The following is a 20,325-nucleotide window of genomic DNA, read 5'->3' as shown; positions in this document are numbered from 1 at the left end:
TGTTATTTCGTTTTTTTTTGTTATTCTTTTGATTTAAAGATGGCATCCACGAGAGTGTCTGCATTTAAAGCAGCTCCTGTATTGTTTTTCTACTTCTTCCTTTCCTTTCCTCTTACTTTAATCACTTTGCTGCTGTGAAAGGTAAATTTCTTCACTGCGAGACTAATAAAGAAGGCTAATCCAATCCAATCCAATTTATTTATTCTGAATTTAAGATGGTCCCGTAAGAGTAGCTACCTTTATAGCAGTTCCTGTTTTTTGTTTTCTACTTCTTCTTTTCCTTTCATTTTATGTTCATCACTTTACTGCTGTGAAATGTAAATTTCTCCACCGAGATGCTAATCCAATCCAATTATTTTGTTATTGTGAATAAAATGATACCGCAAGAGTAGCTACCTTAATAGCAGCCCCAAAAGTTTTTGGTCTTTCATAACTTTCCTACTGTAAATTGAGAATATTTTCTCCACAAAGGTTTTTTTATTCTTATTCGGCAGTTATGAAACAGACCAATGACATTAATTCTGAAAAATAGCTGCACAGGGATGAGTGGGTTATTGTGCATGCGCGTGCGAGCGCGAAAGTCAGTGTAATCGAGGGAGGGGCGATCCCGAGTGAAAAGTGGACACCGAGCAACTCCTTCTTACATTATCTCGGCGTCAACTGCAACACCCTGCAACAAGGATTCGAAACTTTTCACCATAGTCCGAACGGGGTGTCATGGAGGGGCTAACGTCAGGTGCCGTGTTGCGGCTTTTACTCACCTTCTTACTGGGATGCGGCCGACCGTCTTCAGCCTTCAACTTGGACACCGAGGACGTCGTGCGCAAGAACGGAGATCCAAAAAGCCTATTTGGCTTTGCCATTGCCTTGCATCGGCAGCTTGAACCTGTGGATAAAAGAATGTGAGAGCCATTTTTTACCCATCGGGATTTGTTTAAGTAAAGTTTTTTTGTGGGGGGGGGGGGGGGGATAATTAGGCATACATAAATGCTGACGTCGTCGTTTTTGGGATTCACAGGTATCGGTTATGAGTTGCTTTTCGCAAGCTAATGTGTCTGCATTTTTTCCAACCTTTGTTAATGTTTAAGGAGTCTTGACTTATCTGTTAAAAGTTTAATAATTAGTGAGCCGTTGGGTTCGACTTGCTTGTTTTCCAAGCATGCTCACGTTGCGCCGCAGGTGATTATGGAAACATTTTGAGGTTGAAAATTAATAATCATGACGTGGGAAAATAAATATTGTATACATCGATTGCCATGTACATACTGTATATTCCAGTTGACAAATCTTTGTCTCATATGAACTAGCAATCTGGTATTTTATTTTGTAATTCAGCAATCTGGTATTTTATTTTGTAATTCGAAAGGCTTCGTGCTTTGAATGATATGTAGATGTGTTTAAAACAGTACCTGGCGAACTTTGAACACTAAGTAAAGAACTGATACAGAGCGTCACAGTTTTGAAGAGCCTCAAATTTACAGTAATCAGTTTGGCCAAAAATACGGTGGCACAATAGACCTAAGCGTTCATCAAAAAAAAACAAGAGATGTATCATTCCTTAAAAATTTCTCTAAAATTATTATAAGACAATATAACACAATTTACACTATAAATATTTTCACTTAAATAAAGGTAGAAAAAAGTATTCTGTACCGCTTATCCTCAGCAGATTGTGCTGAATGAACACTGGTGATCCAAATCAAACTTTTGGCCCAGTAAAATGTCAAGTACACATTTTCCCTTGCAACACTCAAAAACAAACATTACTTAACTCATTCACTGCCATTTACAATTTGGTTCGGGAATTGACAATATGACGTGAAGCGCCATTCCCAAATTTGTTCGGATTTTGGGTTTTCTTCCAAAGGATTGCCGATAAAGTGCTGGTCAGACCTCTGCCAATGCTTTTTCCCTTCCACAAGGGGGCAGCATTTGCCTTTTGTACAGCCGCCCCCATTTCAAGCTCAGATAACTCCAGACCCATGTAACTTAGGAATTAACTATTTTTTTCTGATGAAAGAAGAGAATCTATGGTTTCTAACGCTGTATTGAATGTGTATTTAGTCCTTAAACTCAATATTCTGTGGGTCTTGGAATTTGAGTGAAAATGACCAAAAACATTGGCAATGCAGCAGATACATGTTTGCACATCATCTGGCAGTGAATGAGTTAAATACTAATTGTCATTTTCACTCACATTCCAGGACCCACAGAATATTGAGTTTTAGGACTACATAAAAATTCAAGGCAGCGGAAGAAACCTTAGACTCACTTCTTTCATCAGAAAAAAGAGTTAATTCCTTAATTTTCCTCCTTAATTTTATATGGGTCTGGAGTTATCTGAGCTTGAAATAGGGGCAGCTGTACAAAATACAATACAATACATGCAAAAGTTAATTTCTAGCTTATTTGATTCTGGAGTTACATGAGGTGCAAGTGGGGACGGCTGTACAAAAGGCAAATGTTGCCCCCACGTGAAAGGGGAAAAACATTGCCGGAGGTCTGACCAGTGCTTTCTTGGCACCCTCGCAAGAAAAACCAAAACCCGAACAAATTCGGGAATGGTGCTCCGTGTCATATTTTGAATTCTCGAATAAATTCGGGGATGGCACTGTTTGATTCAAGTAATTTTTGTTTTTGAATGTTTTTTGGTAAAATGTGATGAGAAGAGAAACGACATTATTTGTCTTAATAATAATAAATACAATTGCAACAAGTCACAGCAGACAAAAGCACCCTCGGACTCCCTGTTGTGAATCAGTCGTCTAGATAACTTTTTTTTTATACAAAGGCAGTCAATCTCAGACGAGCTCGAAACACATGTATGTGAAACACCAGATTCCAAACTTGGGTATGTGTGTGCATGCTTGTGCAAGCGACGTTTGTTTGGCAAGATCTTCACAGATCCCTCACAGAGTTGGAACGAGGTATTTTCCAAAGTGAATAGGGGAGCTTATTGGTTGATCATGACAAATGGTAAAACGTATGTGTCAATGCATGCGTGTGCATTTCTGACCCCTCCTCATTTCAACTTTTGTGGCAATCCTCTCCCAGCCACGTGTGCACAAGCAAATTTGGAAGTTATATTTTATTCGGGTCTTCATGCCTTTCGGCGACGTGTTGTGCATGTACTTGCAGGTGAGGGCAGGAGCAGCTGTTATGGTTGTGTGCTCGTGGATGTTTGTGTGTGTGTGCATGAGTAGGCGTGTGGCGGCACTGGTAGACTGCGACGTCTGTTCATAAAAACAAGTTTGATCAATATATGCTTGCATATTTTGAATGGCGATATGCATTTTATGGACCCTTTTGATACAGTTGAACAATCTATCAAGCACCAATACAATTACCGTATTTTCTGATGTATGAGGCTCACCCAAAATCCTTTATTTTCTTGAAAAGATGACCCTGCGCCTTATACGCAGGTGCGCCCTATATGTGAAGTAATATTGAGCTACAGCAGGTCTCGTAACTACTGTCAGCAGCCACTGACTCCATTTCACCCTATAGAAGAAGTTGTGCGTAACCCCAGCCTCTACTATAGCACCCTAAAATGTAGTGGGCCTTATACTGTATTTGGAAAACTTTTATATATATATATTATATTTGGAAAACTTTTTTTCATTCATTGAGGGTGCGCCTTATACTCCGGTGCACCTTATATATGGAGAACAGTTTGAAAATACACCATCATTGGGGGTGCGCCTTATACTCCAGTGCACACTGCAAAATGTGGTAATTTCGTGTTCAAAAAGTCTTTTTTCAAACTTGTATTTAAAGAGTTTTTTTTTTTTTAGAATTTTGTTAATATTTATATATTCTAATTGGAAAACTGTTTTCATTCATTGAAGGTGTGACTTATACAGTAGACCACTGCGCCTTATATATGGAGAACAGTTTGAAAATACACCATCATTAGGGGTGCACCTTATACTCCCTTGCACCTTATACACCAGAAAATACGGTATTATATATTTTGTAACGCTATTAAAACTCAGAACAAATCAATATTTCTCCGAAGAGCACACATAGAGAAATTTGGGCGGCACATCCGCAGTTATTAGGGGTGTGCACACTTGCTCAACCAATGTCTCAGATGCTTGTTGATCTAATCTCTGTTGGCCAGGTAATATGTCAAATTAATGGTTGAAATATGTGTGAAATTATCAGATAAAATGAATTGTTCCTGGAAGACGGGCGTGGAGACTTTTTATACCCACTCCACATTGTACTTATTTATTGATTACTGCACAATATTAATGTTTTAAAAAAATGGGGGGTATTGTAATCTTTATATAAATGTGTAAATGTTTCCAAAGGAATTTTTAAAATGTATATTCTGTTCTCATATGAATAGAACTACCGTATTTTCCAGTTTATAAGGCACACCCAAAAGCATTCATTTTCTTCAAAAGATGACCCGGCGCCTTATACGCATATGCGCCTTAATGTGAAGTAATATCCAGCCAAAACCGGTCTGGCAACTACTGTCAGCAGCCACCGACTTCATTGCCCACTGTTGAAGTAGTGCATACGCTAGCCTCTACTGTAGCACCTTATAAGGTGGTGTGCCTTATATTTGGAAAACGCTTATCAATTTCTCTATTTGGAAAACTTTCTTCATTCATTGAAGGTGCGCCTTACAGTACCGTGTGTTTTATATATGGAAAAAGTTTGAAAACACGGCATTCATTGAGGTTGCGCCTTATACTACGGTGCACCATATACACCAGAAAATACGGTACTTGTGGTGCAACCTACAAAAAAAAGCAGACGTCGGTCTGGTAAATTTATAGCTCTCTAAATATTTCAATCAAAACTGATGATAGTTTGATATTTTACAATCATTTAGCAACTCTTGTTGGTTCTCATAAAAATTAGTGTGTCTAATGTTGTGGCATGTACCTGTAAGTGAGGATCTAGGGCCTTGGTATTTGCTACATAACAAGGAGGAGTGTCAGGTTTTTGTTCTCCGGAGTTTCTCTTGCCTGAGGTTGTGTAAGATTACCCAACACCAAACACCGTTTAAAACAAAAAACAGGTGAAGCTGAAGAGAAATCGGACATAAATAATGTTTTCATCTGGACAGCAAACAGAAGAAAATTTGAAGAGATTTGGGATAGGCTCTTGGCAGACATTTTGTGGAAAAATCGAGTAGTTGGGTAGCATATGATTGCACTAGCCGCACTTTTTTAAGACCCCCTCCCTGCCCCCCTTTCGCTCTCACTCTCCCTCCTTCCGATAGGGCACCGCCAGATGTTGCCAAGCAACAGGCTGTGGCCCAGGAACCACTGTCGTGTAAAAAAAAAAGGGAATAAATTACACCTCTCTCATCGAGATGCCTCTGTTACGGTCAATCTGTTGCTACAGCCTTGGTGTCTTGGTGATTTTGCACTATGGCATGTGCGTGTGTTTATGTGAAAACACTCCAGGGCAAAAAACAAAAACACTGTTTTTTTGTCTTCCTGAAGACTAAGACAACGGAATGGGGCTTCCTCCTCTGTTGCTTAATGATAAGATGAATCGGTGGGTCATCCATGTCAGGACTATGCCTTCATTTTCTATACTAAGGGGGGTGTCAAAAGAATTTTTTTGTGTGGCTGTTTCGACGGTGAATTTTGTCAAACCCTATAAATGTTTACAAAACGCACAAGATATTGATGGGGAACTAGTTTTGAAATAAGAAGTCAACAATAAAAGCTTGTCCAATTTTTTTTTACGTTCATTGCAATAAGGTCTTTGGTCCAGACACTCCCCTACTTACGAACAATCGAGTTAAGAACAATGATACATTCGAACATTTTTGTCGTAACATATGTAGTATTCTCTCCAGTTGTACATGTACATATCTTTATAAAGCATATATTTTATTAAATATTTATTTTTCTGTACAAACCAATACAGGTTACTTATACATGCCTTAAATATATTTATGTAGACCTTAAACATACTTGTATAAATAAGCCTTAAAGGACAACCGACACCATTTTTTTTGTTTCCTAACTGACATCAGAGATACGTTTTATAGCATCTAAAATACCCAAAACATGCAGGCTGATATTTTTAGTCAAATGCAAAACACCAATAAAAATGACTTAAAGGGTGCTAAAACTGCAACAAATTGAGCTGCGAATTGGGAATTTTCAGAAAGTCCCGCCCCAGTTCGTGACGTCACGCCAGGACGTCTTGCCTTGCTCTAGAATCAAAACAATGGCTTCAGATTCGTTCTGAAGAGGAAAGCATAAATGTTTGCAATCCATTAAAGAAGTACTTGCGTATCCGTCAGGACTCCAATGCAGTGTCCCAGAAAATGTACCCAAAATGCATTGTGTGTCGCTTTCTCAGTCAGGGGCGTTCCAGACGTGACGTCACGTCAGCCATCGTCAGACCAAACAAATACAGCAAAATACGTGATGGAAGGACCGCTACAATGTGTCCTTTTTTTCGGTCAGGGGCGTTCCTTTAGTGACGTCACGTATGGACTCGTCACCAACTCAAAAACAAGACTTCCTGAATATTCAGGGCGAGTCTTAAAACGTAAAATATAGCTATATGCGGTGGAATCTTTGTAAAATACGCTCAGTAGAAGTCATTTGAAATGATTTTACAAATTATGGACACAACTTGTCCAGAGGCGTCGGCTGTCCTTTAGACATACATTCTATTCAAAATATAGCACTGAATCAACTTATGAACAAATTCAACTTACGAACAACTGTGGTTCAAAACACAGGTGGTTCAAAATGTAGGTTGCCTGATGGAAGTTGACGTGTGATTTGCTTTCGCAAGCATCCGTTAAAAGATGATATCATCGTTTTTTTTCTCTCTGTAACACCCCCTTCGCTCATAGTTCAATGCTTTGTGGCATTTGCATGAAGTCCTCAACCTACAAAGGGCTCCCTGTGTGTGTGTGCGACCAGAGATAGAAGGCTTCTTTGAATTACGCTAATAATGCGACCTACAACAGGAAGTAGAGTGAATATGACACTTTATGATGCTTCCAACTGCACAGTGCGCAATGCATGTAACCGCAGATGGTGTTTTTCCTCATATTTTCTCAACTTGGGTCTGTTCCAGGCTACTGGTCGGGGCTCCGAGAGCCAAAGGCTATAGCGGTCAAACGGCATCGGTGACGGGGGGACTCTACAGCTGTGACATGAGCTCACCCTCTGCAGGCTGTGTGCGGGTTAATTTTGATGACGACGGTGAGTTGAGATTTCTTTTTATTGACTGTGACTGCACATTTGAGCTTTTTCTAGTACAGTAATTCATATGAATTGACTATGCAGAGGACACCACCAGAGAAAGCAAAGAGAACCAATGGATGGGAGTGAGGGTCAACAGTCAGGGGCCAGGAGGCAAAGTTGTGGTAAGAAAAACCAACATTTTGGTTCATGCCACTGTTACCGTAAGGAGTTTAAACAGTGACAGTACTGTATATAATTGTATTCTGGTCAAACTCAATAATGAAAAATACTGTATTTTCTGGTGTATAACACGCATCGGAGTATAGACGCTCCCCAACTTACAAACAAGATACGTTCCGAACAGTTGTTCGTAAGGTGAATTTGTTCGTAAGTTGCTTCAGTGCTATATTTGGTTAGGAATGTATGTTTAAGGCTTATCTAAGTATGTTTAGGGTTTATATACATAACTAGTACAAGTTACCTGTATTGGTTTGTACTGAAAAATAAACATTTAATAAAACATGTGCTCTATAAAAGTATGGACATGTATAACTGGAGAGAATACTACATATGTTACTACAAAAATGTTCATATGTACCGTTGTTCGTAACTCAAATGTTTGTAAGTAGCGTCCAATGAATGGTGGATTTTCAAACTTTTTCCATATATAAGGCGCACCAGAGTATAAGGCGCACTTTCAATAAATGAAAACAATTTTCCAAGTATAATATATAAATATATAAACGTTTAGCAAATAGTCGGTGGCTGTTGACAGTAGTTGTGAGACCTGTTGTAGCACAATATTACTTCACATATAAGGCGCACCTGCGTATAAGGTGCAGGGTTATCTTTTGGAGAAAATCAAGGCTTTTGCGTGCACCTAAGACACCAGAAGATATGATAGTTCCATAACACCAGTTCCTATTTTCAAGTGTTCCAGAGAAAAGAGAACACAAGATGTGGATGTGTCATGTTTTTCACTGAATAGCTGGGTGCAGGTTATCAAAAAAAATGCCTACGAATAGCTGTCGTTTGGGTCACTACAATAGGCACACCTGGAATGAGATCAGCGCAAGACCCGCAGCCCCTGCTCGATGCTATAGATGGCTGAAACGTGCATCGAAAATTGTAATCTCCTTGCCAACATACTAGGGTATCCCCCCAAAGAAAAACTAAAATATCTCTTCACTAAATATACAGTAGCAGGAGCAAACATTGAGTTATGATTACTTGGGGGAATACTGTACTTGACTGAGAATTGTGCTTTTGTTTCCCCGATGTAGACCTGTGCCCATCGATACCAGCGCAGGACCAATGTGAGGACCACCATCGAATCCCGGGACATCATTGGCCGATGCTACGTGCTGAGTCAGGATTTGCAAATCGACCCTCTCTCCAGCGAAGATGGAGGAAGCTGGCATTTTTGTGACAGCAGGCCAAGAGGTCATGAAATGTTCGGTTCTTGCCAGCAGGGCCTCTCAGCCACTTTCGACAAGGATTATCATTATCTCATCTTTGGGGCTCCGGGAGCTTACAACTGGAAAGGTAACCCATGAGACTGTGCGATTGTTGGGGTGTAATAGCAAACTCACTCATACTTTGCTGTACCACTACTCTCATCTTCTATTCTAGGTGTGGTCCGCCTGGAGCAAAAAAATGACACCCTTCTGGAGATGGGCATTTATGACGACGGCCCATTTGAGGCAGGGGATGAAAATGAGAAGAATCCCGATCTGGTCCCCGCCCCTGCCAGCAGCTACCTCGGTGAGGCACTCACTCACCACGGCTATCCTAAAAGCACAATCTTCCACAATATTACAACTTTCTGCACGTGGTAAAAGTATTCATATTCTGTACTTAAGTAAAAAAAATACAAAGTACTTAAATCATTCACTGCGAGACGATTTGCAAAAATGTGTCCACTCCACTGCCAGGGTTTTTGTCATTTTCAGTTCAATTCAGAAAACATTTATTCGTGCCACAATGGGGAAAATTTCACTCGAATTACATAAACATTCACACCTTAGACTCTCTTCTTTCACCATAAAAAAAGAAAAAAAATTCTTCTGAAAAACATTGCCAGAGGACTGACCAAAGCTTGAAAAAGACCCTCCCGCATTAAAAAAAACCCAAAACCCGAACAAATTCGGGAATCACGCTCTATACTGTCGATACCTAATGTCAGTCTGGCAAAGTCTTGAAAGTGCTGGTACCCGAAAAAAATGCTAAAGTACAGCCAAGTAAAAGTCATTGTCCAAATAAATGCTCAGATATAGATACTGGAAAATCATCCCAAGTATAATAAAGTATAATTTGTCAGAAAAAGAAATACTCAAGTAAAGGACATATTGCTGTTCAACTCCACTAAGTCCCAATACAAGGACTGTACTTTGTTTAGCCTTTATGTCTCATGGCCACAGGTTTCTCCCTGGACTCGGGCAAAAGTCTGACCAAGAAAGGCCAACTGACGGTAGTGGCGGGGGCTCCACGGGCCAACCACAGCGGCGCGGTAGTGCTGCTCAAAAAAGGTCCCGATACAAGTAACATTTTACTGCAAGAGTACACGCTTGAAGGGGAGGGGCTGGCTTCATCATTCGGTTATGACCTGGCCGTACTGGATCTCAATGGGGATGGGTGAGTTTGTTTTTGTAGCATTCAAAGTTTTTCAAGGTGATTAGTAGACTTACACGCTAATGATGTCATTTGCTAGCTGGGAGGACATTGTGGTCGGAGCGCCTCAGTACTTTGAGAAGGACGGCGAAATCGGAGGCGCTACGTACGCCTTTGTAAACCAAGCCGGAAAATGGGACAAGGTCAACCCCATCAGAATAGATGGACCGAAGGACTCCATGTTTGGACTCGCTGTGGAAAATCTGGGAGATATCAACCAGGACGGTTACCATGGTGAGGCTTCTGTTTCATTCAATTGGGAGACAGAAAAAGTCTGTTCCTGGCTGATGAAACCAAAAGTATGGCCTGTATTTGGGTGACAAGTGACAAACTTGGCACACTACGCTTTCAATAACCAACTTGATATAGGTTCCACTGAGAAACTGGTTATGGGTAAATTTGTTAATATTTGATCATAAACAGGGAGGGGCATAATATTGCAAAAATTAATTTGCACATAAACTTCACTGGGCGGTGATTTAAAATACAAAAATGGTTTAAAGTGGAAGTTTGATCTGTTCTGTAAACAAGCTTGTAGCTCCCCACACACAATTCTAAATCATCTTACCTCACTGAAATGAATAGAAACGGTATTAATCTAACTAGCATTACATGAAAAAAAAAAATCTTGGAGGGTGGAGGCTTAAAATTTTAGAACGCCCTGCCTTGAAGACATGATTCTGTTTCTCTGAAATAGATTTTGCAGTGGGAGCCCCTTACGATGATGACAATTCAGGAAATGTCTACATCTACCATGGATCAAACACAGGACTCCGATCCACCAAAGCGGCACAGGTGCGCAAAGATAATCTCTTGGCCCAGTATAATGTTGAGAAAATGTTGCCTAACGTTGGCTACCATTCATTTTTTTTTGCTGCAGATTTTGTCTGGCAAGCCTTCAGGAGTGACAATGTTTGGCTACTCTTTAGCGGGTAACATGGATCTGGACAAGAATTCCTACCCCGACCTGGCTGTTGGATCCCTCTCTGATGCGGTTTTTGTGTACAGGTGAGTGCTCCAAGTTTATGTTTTTCTTTTGTATCTCCACGCCAGCCCTACCTACAGAAAAGCTCAACCCTGTGTTTTCAGAGCCCGTCCAGTCATCGCCATCAAGAAGGAAGTCAATTTCATACCAAGGGAAATTGACCTGACGAAGAAGAACTGTGGCAACAAGTTCTGGTACGTAACTTTCAACTTTGACCAAAGAACTGTAGCTTGGTGAATTTGGGGTCCCTTGGTGAATTTAGGGACCCTTTGAGATAATGACCATTTTTCAAAATTGCTACTTGTCATTGATTAAAAAAAAACAAAATAAAACATTGTTGCTATTATTTATTGGTACCAACATCAAATTAAATGATCATGAATCTAAAGCTATTGTGATCCTCTCTCAGCATGAACATTCAAGCTTGTTTCACCTACACCGCCAACCCCAAGACTTACTCACCAAGATTGAGTAAGGATTTCTCTTTAAGAAACACTTTTGCTCTTTGCAAACACCAAAACTGACTGACCTATCATCCTAGCCTTGGCATACACCATGACGGTGGACGCTGACCAAAGAAAGAAGAATCTCATCCCCAGGGCCTCCTTCACTCAGCAATCGGCCTCTGACAGCGAATATGAATCCAAAGGGACCGTCGTCTTGGACACCAAAGGAAGGAAGCAATGCGTCACACGCCAGCTGGCTATACAGGTGCAAATCCTTCTTTGTAGGAACTGATTGACAGAGAGACTTTGTCTAAGTTTAGAACTGCGGGATTGAAAGTTACCCGAAATGGGTGAAGTAGCTAACACGGCACTGAGTCTAAGGGAGAGAGGAAAAATCATACGTCATTCCCACAGGACAATATTCGTGACAAACTCCGAGGGGTGCCCGTCGACGTGGACGTGGAGATCCAAGATAAGAAACGCAAACGTCGACAGAGCTCCTCAGAGATGCCGCCTGTCCTCGACGCCGATGACACAGTCACAACTCGACAAGAGGTAGGCGACTCCAAATAATTCCTTGAGTTAACATCGTGAGGAAGTACGCTATTAAATAATTTGAGAGTAACTTGATTTTTTTATATTATATCTAGATAGCTAGCTCGATAGATCAATAGATAGCTAGCTCGATAGATAGATATATTGATAGAGACTGTAGCTAGCTTGATAGATCGATAGATAGCTAGATCGTTAGATCGATAATAATAATAATAATACATTTTACTTCAAGCACCTTTCAAAGCTCTCAAAGACACTTTACACTCACAGACAAGCATAGATACAATAATAAATAAAATACAATAAATAGAAACAAGAGATAAAGCTACACGTAAAATGCGATTTTAAATAGGTGGGTTTTGAGATGGGACTTGAAGGTGGGAAGAGAATCAATGTTACGAATGTTGGGAGGAAGTGAGTTCCAGAGTTTGGGGGCAGATCGGCTGAAAGCTCTGTCCCCCATCGTGCTGAGACAGGCAGGGGGCACACAGAGGTTGAGGGAGGAAGAGGATCTGAGGGAACGAGAAGGAATAGACATTTGAATTTCAGATAGGTATAGGGGGGCAAGGTGATGGATAGCTTTAAATGTATAAAGAAGAATTTTAAAGTTGATTCGATAGCTAGGTCGATAGATCGCGAGATCGGTCGCGCGATAGCTTGCTCGATAGATCGATATAGCTAGATCAATAGATAGATCGATAGATAGATCGATAGATGGCTGGCTCAATAGCTACCTCGATAGTTAGCTTGATAGCCAGATTTTTTTTCAATTAAAAGCACGAATGACTAAGAGACGTCACCAACAATCCCATTTCAAGTACATTTTCAAAATTTCAAAATAAAAAGCTAAACCCGAGTTAGCGTAGGCGTTGATATGTAAATTTTTCGTCAGACATAGATAACAACGTAGCTCAAAGCCTCACACACTGTAGTGTGTGAGGTAAACACAGATTGAAGGTGAGACCAGCAGTGTTGTGCCTCACCTGACTTCAAAGTCATTGTGTCCTTCGTCGTTTCTGTCATACACTCACAATGAAAACACAAGTGTGCTCACATCACGGCCAGGATTTGTTTTGATTGGTGATGTAGAGACAAACATCACAAATGTTGTGCCCAAAGCACAATTCTTTCGTATCAACCAAAACAAATTTTTCAAGTCAAATGAAAAAGTGGAACAGCGATAAACTCATGTCATGTTGTAAGTAACATCTTGCCATTCTGTGTGTGTTTGTGTGCTCGTATCTCTGGTAGGTTCAATTTGTGAAAGAGGGTTGCGGCAGTGACAATATTTGCCGCAGTAACTTAAAAGTGGCGCATCGCTATGGCTACAGGACGAGTAAAGATGACACCTTCACACCTTTACCACTGTAAGAAAAAAAAAACGAAAGTTTGTTTTTACTGTGCTCCTCTGTTTGTGAAAAGCCTTTTTTTTTGTTTAGGGAGAACGGTGTGCCGGTGATCTCGTTTAGCAAGCAGAAGGACATCGCTTTGGAGGTCAAGGTGACCAATCAAAATGGAGATGACGCACACGAGGCTTCAGTGGTCGCTTCTTTCCCGCGTGCTTTCACATACTCTGCTTTCAAGGGACCACCCAATGTATGCTTCATTAGCTCCCATGCACAAATTCACATGCTTTTTGGATGACATACTTTTGCGAATACTATTAAAAGACTCTGATTGTAGGTTGTAAGTTGCACGGCCAATAAGAACGGCTCTCTGGCGACCTGCGAACTTGGAAATCCTTTCAAACGGGACTCTGTGGTGAGTGTGTGACTTTTCTGTTTACTCCCTCTGGTCTCATATGTGTTAAAAGTGGGATGTGAAATAATCACTTCCCAAGAGTACAGTTCTCTTTTCTTTAACTTTGAAGTTCAATGTATTTGTATTTCAGGTTAATGTCTGTGGTCAGTATCTTCCTTTGTCTTTAGATATTCGAGTTGCTGACCACGGCAAGTTGCTACGGTAGTCTGAAAAGTTGCTAGATATGTCAGCAAAGTGCTAAAATCGATTCTGTGAAGCAACCTTTATCATTTTTCCTGTAACAACTGTCGCCCATGTGGCTGTGTGTGTGTGTTTCTAGACAACTTTCTATATCATTCTTGGAACAACAGGCCTCTCGCTGAACACCACCGAAATCGAGATTGATCTTCAACCTGATACGTAAGTTGAATTGGCCACATTTGGTACACTCAGAGAGTTTTAAAAGGCGCTTAGAAAGAATTTATTTTATTTATGTATTTATTTTCGTAGTATTTTCACTGGCACGTTTGCAGAATTATAAAGGTGGGAAAATATTTGTGGCCAAAGGCCACTTTTGGTTTTTCAGACAGACAGGAAAAATGTATAAAATAATAACAATAATTATTCAGTCAACTTTATAAGATAAAATCTGCGTTGGCAGGTAACCGGTTCAGAGTGTCCCCCGCCTACTGCAGGGATAGGCTCCAGCACCCCCCGGGACACTAATGAGGATAAAGCGGTCTGGAATATGGACTATATAAATAAACTGACTGACTTGAAATGACTGTATAAAATTATATTGTTGTGTGTAATATTGTAAAGACAATAATTTTAATGTATATGCGGAATAATTACTATTATTAACATGAACTTAATTTAGAAATATTAGTTTAAGATTCAGCCTTAAACTTTGGGACCAAATTCCAAAATATAAGTTTGCCACAAACACCACAGTTCTCATTACCTGGTGATGCCTTCATTAATCAGGGGGCTGTTTTTCCTCAGAAGGATCTGCGGCCTTCGACACGGTAAAAGGAATTATGAACAGTTCCAAATAGCAGTCAATGTTGGCTTCTTCAGATTTCTGCTTAAAAAAAGTCAGGAAGAGCGTGTTATAAGAGGGTGTGCACAATTGTGCAAACACATTGTTTCTCTCATTTTACTTTTCCACTCAGAAACATTTTAACTCGTTCCCGACCAGATGATGTGCAAAAACGTGTCCACTCCAGTGCCAGGGTTTTTGTCATTTTCTCTCTAATTGCAGGACCCACACAATATTGAGTTGTAGGATTACATCAACATTCAATGCAGCGTAATAAACCTTAGTGTCTCTTCTTTCATCAGGACAAAAAGAGTCAATTCCTAAGTTATACGGGTCTGGAGACATCTGATCTTGAAACGCGGGTGTCTGTACAAAAGGCGAATGCTGTCCCCTTGTGGGAGGGAAAAAAAAATCATTGCCAGAGGTCTGACCAGTGCTGTATCGGCACACCCCCTGCAAGAAAAAAAAAACAAAACAAAACCCGAACAAAATGCCGCTCCACATGATGCTTTTCAATTCAATTCAGGATAGGCAGTGAATGAGTTAAAAAGTAATTCAAATGAACATGTCACAAGTCACAAAATTTGTGGTTTTTTTTTTTTCTTTCCTCCCCTTCCAATTTTTTTTTTTTTTAAAGATTGGATTTCACTAGGGCTGTGTCGACTTTTTCTATCCAAAAAGTAGAGGGCGTCCAGTGGGATACGGATTGTTCGAGTGTAGCATGCTTATACTCTGTCATGATGGAGGTTGGTGATTTTGATTCTATGCAGAACCAGCGAGCAGCCGACACTGGCCGCTGTTAAAGCAAGGGCCAACGTTGCCATCGCATTACAGCTGACTATAACAGGGTAACCGGATTTTTTTCTTTTACAAATATATCATATAAAAAACATTCACCTGGACAGAATTGAAGGCAAACTCTGGGTGTCTTTCTTTTCTTTCCCCAGGCAAGCGCAGCCCTCACAGGTACAATTCTCTGGAAATATCAGAGATCAAAATGCCATGAAATCGGAAAGCGACATCGGAATGCCCCTCACACATCAGATCAGAGTGAGCACAGAAGAAAATTGGCCATCCTCCGTAGCGGCGACTTACTCTTCTTTCTTTTCCCCTGCAATGGTTCAGTGTAATATTACTTATTTCAGATCATCAACATTGGAAGGCGCCTTACGGACTTTGGCACTGCCACCTTGCACATTGATTGGCCCAAGACCACGGACCAGAACAAGTGGCTGCTCTATCTGCTGAAGGTCACAGCCACAGGCGTGAACCACATTGAGTGTACGCCTAAATCGGAGATCAATCCTCTTAGAAAGGTCAGCGGGGAGAAAATGTGATGTGACTTGATGTAATTTATCCCGCAGTGCCGCTTGGTGGCGCCAAAGCCTTGTTTTAAATCGGCGTTCGTCCCAAGGATTTATGTTGAAGTAACACATGTCAATTAATAGACAAGCTTGGTATGTGGGGGAGGAGTTTGCCTGGACTGGTCTTGGTGAATGATTTTAATTTTTATAATTTTGTTACATGAATTTGAACTGAACTGATATTTAATTGCTTTCGTATCATCATGGTATGTTTGCAGTTAAAACGACTAAAAGAGCAAGAGATTCTTTTTTGATGAATTTTAATTTGACCGTTTCCTGTGAGATTTTTCTAATGAAAAATATGAAACTTGTCGGAATAAAATTTTCAAAATATTCATCTAATCTTGCCTTTTTTTAAAGGAAGGTAGCAACAGCAGGATAAGAAGAGCCCCAACAAAGACCAAGAGTGGTGACCAAGGAATTATTTCACGTTTGGTGGACAAGAGGAATTCCAAAATTCTGGTAAAAACAAACAATTTCACCACAATCCTTTTTTAAATTATTTCGCAGCAGTAAATTGTTAATAAATTAACTTGTACAAGAAACAACAAAGTCCAACGATGGCTTATGATGCGTTTTTGAGAGGTACTGCATTAAATTTAATTTGGCTGGCTCTCTGGTTACAGTCATGTGACGACGGGGCCAAGTGTGTGAGGCTCAAGTGTCCCCTGAGAGGCCTGGACAGTAACGCGGTCATCACACTTCACTCCCGCCTCTGGAACAGCACATTGTTGGCGGTAACTGCGCGAGGACTTCTTTTTTTGTTGTTTTAAATTATTCTGGGGAAGGTTGAGGTACTTATCGATCTATGTTCAAGAAAAACCCATTAATGTCATCATCACTATCCTTTTTTTTACGTTTTAAATTGAAGTTTGGAACTGGGGGGAAAAATGATGAAATGACAGATTTGGTGGTTGTTTATCACTGAACACATGAGAAATGTTAAAGGACAACCGACGTCTCCGGACAAGATTCCACCGCATATAGCTATATTTTACATTTTAAGACTCGCGCTGAATATTCAGGAAGTCTTGTTTTTGAGTTTGGTGACGAGTCCGTATGTGACGTCACTAAAGGAATGCCCCTGACCGAAAAAAAAAAGACATTGTAGCAGTCCTTACATTACGTCAATGTATTTTGCTGTATTGTTTGGTCTGAAAACCTTGTGTTGCACCCAACAGCCGCCAGAAGAGGGTGTCCAAGCTCCATATAAGGAATTTATCAGCCTGTGGAAACAGAGGTGGCCACAGGTCGCCATTTTGTGCCTCTTTTCTGGTGATCGTTTCTCCCCAATGTTGCCTCAAAATGACATGGAATAAATACCTTAATCGATTGCAAACATGTATGCTTTCCTCTTCAGAACGTATTTGAATCATATTCATTACTGGAGGTGTAACAAGAAAGCATATTCTCCGAATCTGAAGCCATTGTTTTGATTCTCAAGCAATGCAAGACGTCTTGGCGTGACGTCACAAACTGGGGGCGGGACTTTCTGAAAATGCCCAATTCGCAGCTCAATTTTTTGCAGATTTTGGACACTAAGTCATTTTTATTGGTGTTTTGCATTTGAATAAAAATATCATACTGCTTGTTTTGGGTATTTTAGATGCTATAAAACGTTTTTTCTGATGTCAGTTAAGAAACAAAAAAGTGACGTCGGTTGTCCTTTAAATCTTTATACAGGGCTTTGACATAATTTATGATGATTCATTCGTATGCGTCGCATTGCTATTTGGCGATCACATAAACACGATGCATAAATTATAAATTACAATTCTATCCGACCCGATTCCTTGATAACGGGCCGCGTTCATAACACGTTGCGTATTTATTTCCTTTTTGCCATTATGATATGATTATTGCTTTCCTAATCAGGATTACAACAAGCTGCATCATGTGGAGGTGATCGTCAAGGCGGCTCTTCAGGTTGAAAGCACAAGAAAAATCACTGTGAACGAGAATTCTGAGACGCAGGTACGTAGATACTGTATATGCAATGTGACTCCTTCGAGAGAGAAAAAAAACATTTTCTCAATAACCCCCACAGATGAGACTCACCGCATTTCCTGAGAGGCATGAGGCCCAATACGGAGGAGTCCCATGGTGGATCATTGTCTTGTCCGTTCTCCTGGCCTTGCTCTTACTGGCGTTGCTGGCTTTCCTTCTCTGGAAGGTCAGTGCATACACTTACACATCCGAATGTCGTTCGAAAATTAAGTGATGATGATTATCTAACTTGACTCTCCTCAGTGTGGACTTTGTCGAATCTGTGGGAAAAAGAACAAACAGGACCTGACAGAAAAACAGAGGCTGACAACAAATGCGTGAAAAAAAAATCTAAACAAAACTGAAAAATGAAAGAATGAGTAAGGCAAATTTTACCCGGCTTGCCTTTAATGAGTGAAAATGTGCATATCTGTCGCTTTCTGGTAGTTGGGTTTAGGCTTTCCTCACTCAATTACGTGACTACTGGATTATAATTGCAAAAGCTGAATGATTTTTTTTGTCTCATGCAAGTGTCACTAGAAATAATATACAGTGGTACCTCGACTCAACAGTGCCTCAACTTCCCGATCAAAAAAGTGTGGTGAGCGTGTAGTTTAATTTGCAGGGGCTTGAAAGGTAGAACTGTATTTTGATTATATTTATTTATAATGCTAGAAAGGAGAAGCAAAAAAAAAAGTTTAGATGAACAAGACGTAGTGGCTGAGAGCAAAGTTCAGCAAAAAAAGAGTTATAAAATGAATTAATTTGTCTGTGTTCTATTTTATTGTTAATGATGTATATTTTTCCTCAGCAAAATACTGTACAGTGCTGGTTTTCTTTAATAATAATTAAAATTTTCATTTATAAGTGCCTTTCAAAACTCTCAAGATCACTTTACAGTCACAGGATAAGTTTTTCTGTGGGTGAGCAGCGGCAGCCATACGCGTCAGCGTTTACACAACCCGGAAGCAACTTAAATAGAAAGTTAGCTAGCTACTACTAATAATAATAATACATTGTATTTATAAGCGCCTCTCAAGGACATAGCTAATAGCTATATAGATAGCTAATAGCTAGCTAGATAGCTAATACATCGAAAATAGCTATATAAAGAAAAAGAAGTGAAAAGAGGAAAAAAGAAATAAGATAAAATAATAAAAGTCAAGAGAAAAGGCAAAAAAAGCTAAGTGGCACAAAATAAAGTTGAGCCAAAGAGCAAAAAAAAAAAAAAGAAGAGAAAAAAAGGCACATTTGAACAGCGCAACAAAATGGGCCCCACAGGGAGTTTACTGTGTTCATTCAGCAGTTGAGGGCATTGCAGCTCAAGTTGGCGGCTCGTTTCTTAATGGCTGAAACGTCGCCATCAGCTTTAGCATGTTAGCTGCGCTAGTTAGGATCGTTTCGCCGACCAAGCTCGTTTGATACTGCAAAAAAAAGTCAGAAAATTTTTAAAATGTTAGTTTTGTGGTACTGTAACATGATCTTCACAAGGGAAGTTAATTTGCGATATTTTACTCAGAAGTCAAGGTACAACTGTGCACGCATGGACTTGGGGAGGTGGCGCTTAACTTCAGTCTTTAGCTTTCTGCATTGCTCTGGTTTGCTTTTCTATGTTCGCCGTTGCATCTAAAGCCTTTTAACATGTTGGTTTTCTTTCTTCACACTGACATTGTTTTTTTTTTTTTTTTTTTAACGCAGTGCATCTCCTTCAAACAGGCCAAACATGAAGACAAAGTTCCCAGTTACAACGCGGTTCGGATCAAACGCGACGACAGAGACGTGAATGTGGATTGGCCAATCCTAGAAAAGAAAACATGGATGACAAACTGGCATAACAACAAACACTATTCTTAACCGTGAATCACATCCTGGCGGAATGTAAATATTAAAACAAGATATTCATTTGTACATTTTTTTTGTTGCTTCAGGGGCTTTTAAATGCAAGTTGAGACGTTGGAAGAAATGTTGTACAGTAGAAAGTCCTTCATTACTTTGGAGCTTTGTTTTGTACATTTTGTGTTTTTAAGTGTTGGGGTGGGATGGAGGGAGAAGGTCAGGGATTTTATAGATTGATTTATATTTTTTTTGGCCATTTTTGTATTTATTTACTCAAGGGGTTCTTTCTGTTAGGCACTATACGAGACCAAAGAGTCACGTCATGCTAACGTGTATGACTTCTAAATTGTTTCCAATGAGTCCTGTATTAATTAATATGTTGTGGATTGGGTGGGGGAAAAAGTGAATTGGCAAATGGATTAAAATGTCAAAAGAATGAATTAAAGTTACCATATTGGTGTGTGTTTGGCTGTAAAACAATTTTCTAATGAAACAGTGGAATGTGGACGTTTAAAGC

The 20,325-nt window shown here is 40.0% G+C and overlaps 1 protein-coding gene across 3 annotated transcripts; it reads left to right on the top strand.

Annotated features, from left to right (window-relative positions):
* The first annotated feature begins 634 nt into the window (after window positions 1-634).
* On the top strand, window positions 635-20,270 carry LOC148891374 (integrin alpha-6-like). 3 transcript variants are annotated; one of them, XM_089007930.1, is made up of 26 exons: window positions 635-902; window positions 7,075-7,202; window positions 7,287-7,366; window positions 8,468-8,729; window positions 8,817-8,948; window positions 9,605-9,818; window positions 9,895-10,088; window positions 10,552-10,649; window positions 10,735-10,862; window positions 10,944-11,033; window positions 11,249-11,310; window positions 11,381-11,550; window positions 11,700-11,840; window positions 13,092-13,207; window positions 13,280-13,436; window positions 13,524-13,601; window positions 13,921-14,000; window positions 15,393-15,470; window positions 15,570-15,672; window positions 15,768-15,938; window positions 16,347-16,448; window positions 16,613-16,723; window positions 17,862-17,960; window positions 18,034-18,159; window positions 18,237-18,352; window positions 19,689-19,828. In XM_089007930.1, the coding sequence occupies exons 1-25, from the start codon at window positions 718-720 to the stop codon at window positions 18,312-18,314; spliced, it is 3,183 nt and encodes a 1,060-aa protein (XP_088864056.1). In that variant the 5' UTR covers window positions 635-717; the 3' UTR covers window positions 18,315-18,352; window positions 19,689-19,828. The 3 variants fall into 3 exon arrangements, with proteins under 3 accessions (XP_088864056.1, XP_088864055.1, XP_088864054.1); XM_089007929.1 differs by having other exon boundaries at window positions 19,671-19,810; XM_089007928.1 differs by lacking the exon at window positions 18,237-18,352 and having other exon boundaries at window positions 19,671-20,270.
* The last annotated feature ends 55 nt before the right edge of the window (window positions 20,271-20,325 follow it).

The sequence above is a fragment of the Hippocampus bargibanti genome, linkage group LG11 (genome assembly GCF_051943395.1).
Source record: "Hippocampus bargibanti isolate YZ-2025 linkage group LG11, ASM5194339v1, whole genome shotgun sequence".
In the NCBI taxonomy this organism is placed as follows: Eukaryota; Metazoa; Chordata; class Actinopteri; order Syngnathiformes; family Syngnathidae; genus Hippocampus; species Hippocampus bargibanti.
This window is presented reverse-complemented; position numbering and strand designations above follow the sequence as displayed.